This window comes from Perkinsus marinus, assembly GCF_000006405.1.
Source record: "Perkinsus marinus ATCC 50983 genomic scaffold scf_1104296933864, whole genome shotgun sequence".
In the NCBI taxonomy this organism is placed as follows: domain Eukaryota; phylum Perkinsozoa; order Perkinsida; family Perkinsidae; genus Perkinsus; species Perkinsus marinus.
Genome location: NW_003215027.1, coordinates 1897 through 4337, shown reverse-complemented (window position 1 = coordinate 4337; position 2441 = coordinate 1897). Strand labels below are relative to the sequence as shown.

General features: G+C 48.7%; 2 protein-coding genes across 2 annotated transcripts in view; one reads left to right on the top strand and one right to left on the bottom strand.

Moving 5' to 3' along the window:
* Positions 1-23: 23 nt before the first annotated feature.
* Pmar_PMAR010771 (conserved hypothetical protein) lies at positions 24-1190 on the bottom strand (the record flags this gene model as incomplete). The annotated part of the gene is made up of 4 exons (XM_002785118.1): positions 24-695; positions 747-923; positions 971-1079; positions 1123-1190. Coding segments are annotated over 4 exons (1026 nt in total), but the record flags the coding sequence as incomplete, so codon positions are not given.
* A 617-nt stretch (positions 1191-1807) lies between these two features.
* Positions 1808-2441, top strand: part of Pmar_PMAR010770 (hypothetical protein) — a gene marked incomplete at both ends in the record, with an annotated part of 2105 nt that continues 1471 nt past the window's right edge. The window contains 2 exons of the mRNA XM_002785117.1: positions 1808-2167; positions 2217-2360. Coding sequence (XP_002785163.1) covers positions 1808-2167; positions 2217-2360 — 504 coding nt within the window. The remainder of the gene's footprint in view (positions 2168-2216; positions 2361-2441) is intronic.

Genomic DNA, 2441 nt, shown 5'->3' with positions numbered 1-2441 from the left:
GTAGTATCCACAACATCAACAACCAAGACCTTATCATAAGCAGCCACTACTGTATTCTTCGTAGCAGTTGCAGCAGCAGAGACTGTCCCTCCATCCTTACCGGATACTACCACGAATACCTTATCCAACGTCTGGACAAATTGCTCATGTTGCTTCCTGAACTGTCTCAATTCATTTATACGATCCTGTAGAGGCTCATGAGCAAACCTCATCTTGGCAGGTACACGCTCGGCTGACTGACCACTACGATGTTTAAGCTCATCACGTAACTGTTGCTTGAACTGCCTGGCAGAGTCAGCCCATTGAGTACAGAGCTCCCTGCATATTCCAGTCAATAGCTCGAAGTCAGCATATGGCAGCTGCATGATAGTTGATCCCTCTTTGGGATGCAAGACTTTGTTCAGCTGGGTGAGTAGGTCTCTGGATACATCTTCCATAAGCACTGCCGCCCTATAGACAGGATACCGCCTAGCCTTCCGCAAATTCCGCCTCATATGATTAAATAGACCCTCCACAGCCTCCGATATTTCCTCCACAGTAGTAGCATTAAGTAGAGCATGAATTGGGAGGTCCCTTAGCAACAATAAACTGGACTGGACCAGCTCGAGATTGTCTGGCAGCTCCACGTGTGCCTCGAAGGAAACAGTTGAAAGGAATCTTCGACCAATCCTCAAAGCCTCCAATGCGAATTGGACCTGAGCTGACATGATACCGAATGAGGTGGCGGTGGTCTACTAGAAGCCTACCATAGGATCTTCCAGCTGCTTTCTGACACTTAGCAGGTTGGCCTCAACCGCTATGAAGAAATTAACCTCCCTAATTGCGATAGATCCGGCATCATCAGGTTTACCACCAGATGGAGAGGCAAGTCTATCATGTTGTAGTTTGATCACTCGAGCTATGTCTGATATCCACTTGTTAACCTTGAAGGCAGGTGTCACAGTGAGTAAGTCACCACTCCAGCCACTACTGAGGTTTGGACGGCATCCAGGAATGCCGCATCTCTGAGCTCATCTTCAGGGAGATGTTTCTTAGCCGATACTGGGCTGTTAGGGTGCTCAAGTTTCAACTTAGAGTACCTGAGGCAAGTTCGGACAATTGACTCCCCCTGCCTGGCATTACACTTTCTCAACAAGTGGATCTACTATCAAGTAAGTGTCCGGTATGAGCCTCTTCTGGCAGGCTTCCATTAAGTATAACTAAATCCACCAGCTAACACCACGATATGCCCACCATAACAAGGGGCCTCCCACAAAGACAATCCGAACAGTCTCAAGGCACGTTGAGTTCTACCCACCGCGGTGAGTGACCTCATTGACCCAATACTCCAAGCTCAACAATACAGCCGAACGAAACCTGACATGGACAGCGAGGCCTCCCCAAAGGCGGAGCCAGGTTCCGAACAGCATATGTATGCCAACGGCGTTCCCATGCTTCAACGGCTTCTCAAGTGGATGGGGCTCATGGGGAGGGACGTTTCGGCCTATCTCGACCTTCGTAGACTCCCCGGAATCTCGGGCAATTCCAGGATACGTTCATACGTTGTAAAGACTTCGCGGCATCGGGGATGGTAACGAGCTAGTTCAGCAGTGCGCAACTTGGTGAAAATTTGGAAGCTCACCGCCTGCTGAATTCCAGACGGAGCGAAGCGACTCGCGTATGACATTTAGGTAGAACTCTCTTCATTTTCTTGTCACGATGTTTGGTTGACGGTAGAGTCCACTCTTGAGTTGTACCGATCCGTTTATATAATCCAGTTCTTAGTTGGTTTTCACGAGTCGCATCATCTGCGGCTGTTAACACTAATATGATAGATTGGGAGCTTATCCGATATGCTACTAATACGGATAATAAGCCTACTCCTGGTTATGCCTTCAATGATCTCATTACCAACATCAGAGGGAATCCCCAAGGGGTCCCTGATGTGGCTGCCTACTTGGCTCAGTGTGTTGCTGGTGATCACGCTCATGTAAAACTGAAGGCGTTATTGTGCATGAAACACTTGGCCAATAGAGTACCCCCATTCCGCATACAGCTGCGATCCTATGCTGCTGTGATAGAGCAGGCTACCCAATTCACTGGGCCTCCTAGTCCCACCTATGGCGATGAACCCTATCGTCTAGTTAGGGATACTGCTACCGCTGTATGGGACATAACCTTCAATCAGGTAATACCGTTCATGTCTGATGATTCGATGAGTAGTAGCCGTATTTCAGGGCGATGATATCGATAATGCCACACAGTCCTTACAAGAGAGGATTCAAGGCTTCGGGTCAGCCCCAACTGGTAACACCAACAGCCCATCAGTAGCCAGTACAGCCCTGCAGGGTGCAGCAGATTACGTCAGTGATGCTATCTATGTAGTACTCGGAGGACACTTCCTTCAACCACGCTCACCGTTGTCGACTTGCTTCTTCATATGGTTTCATATCACATCATCA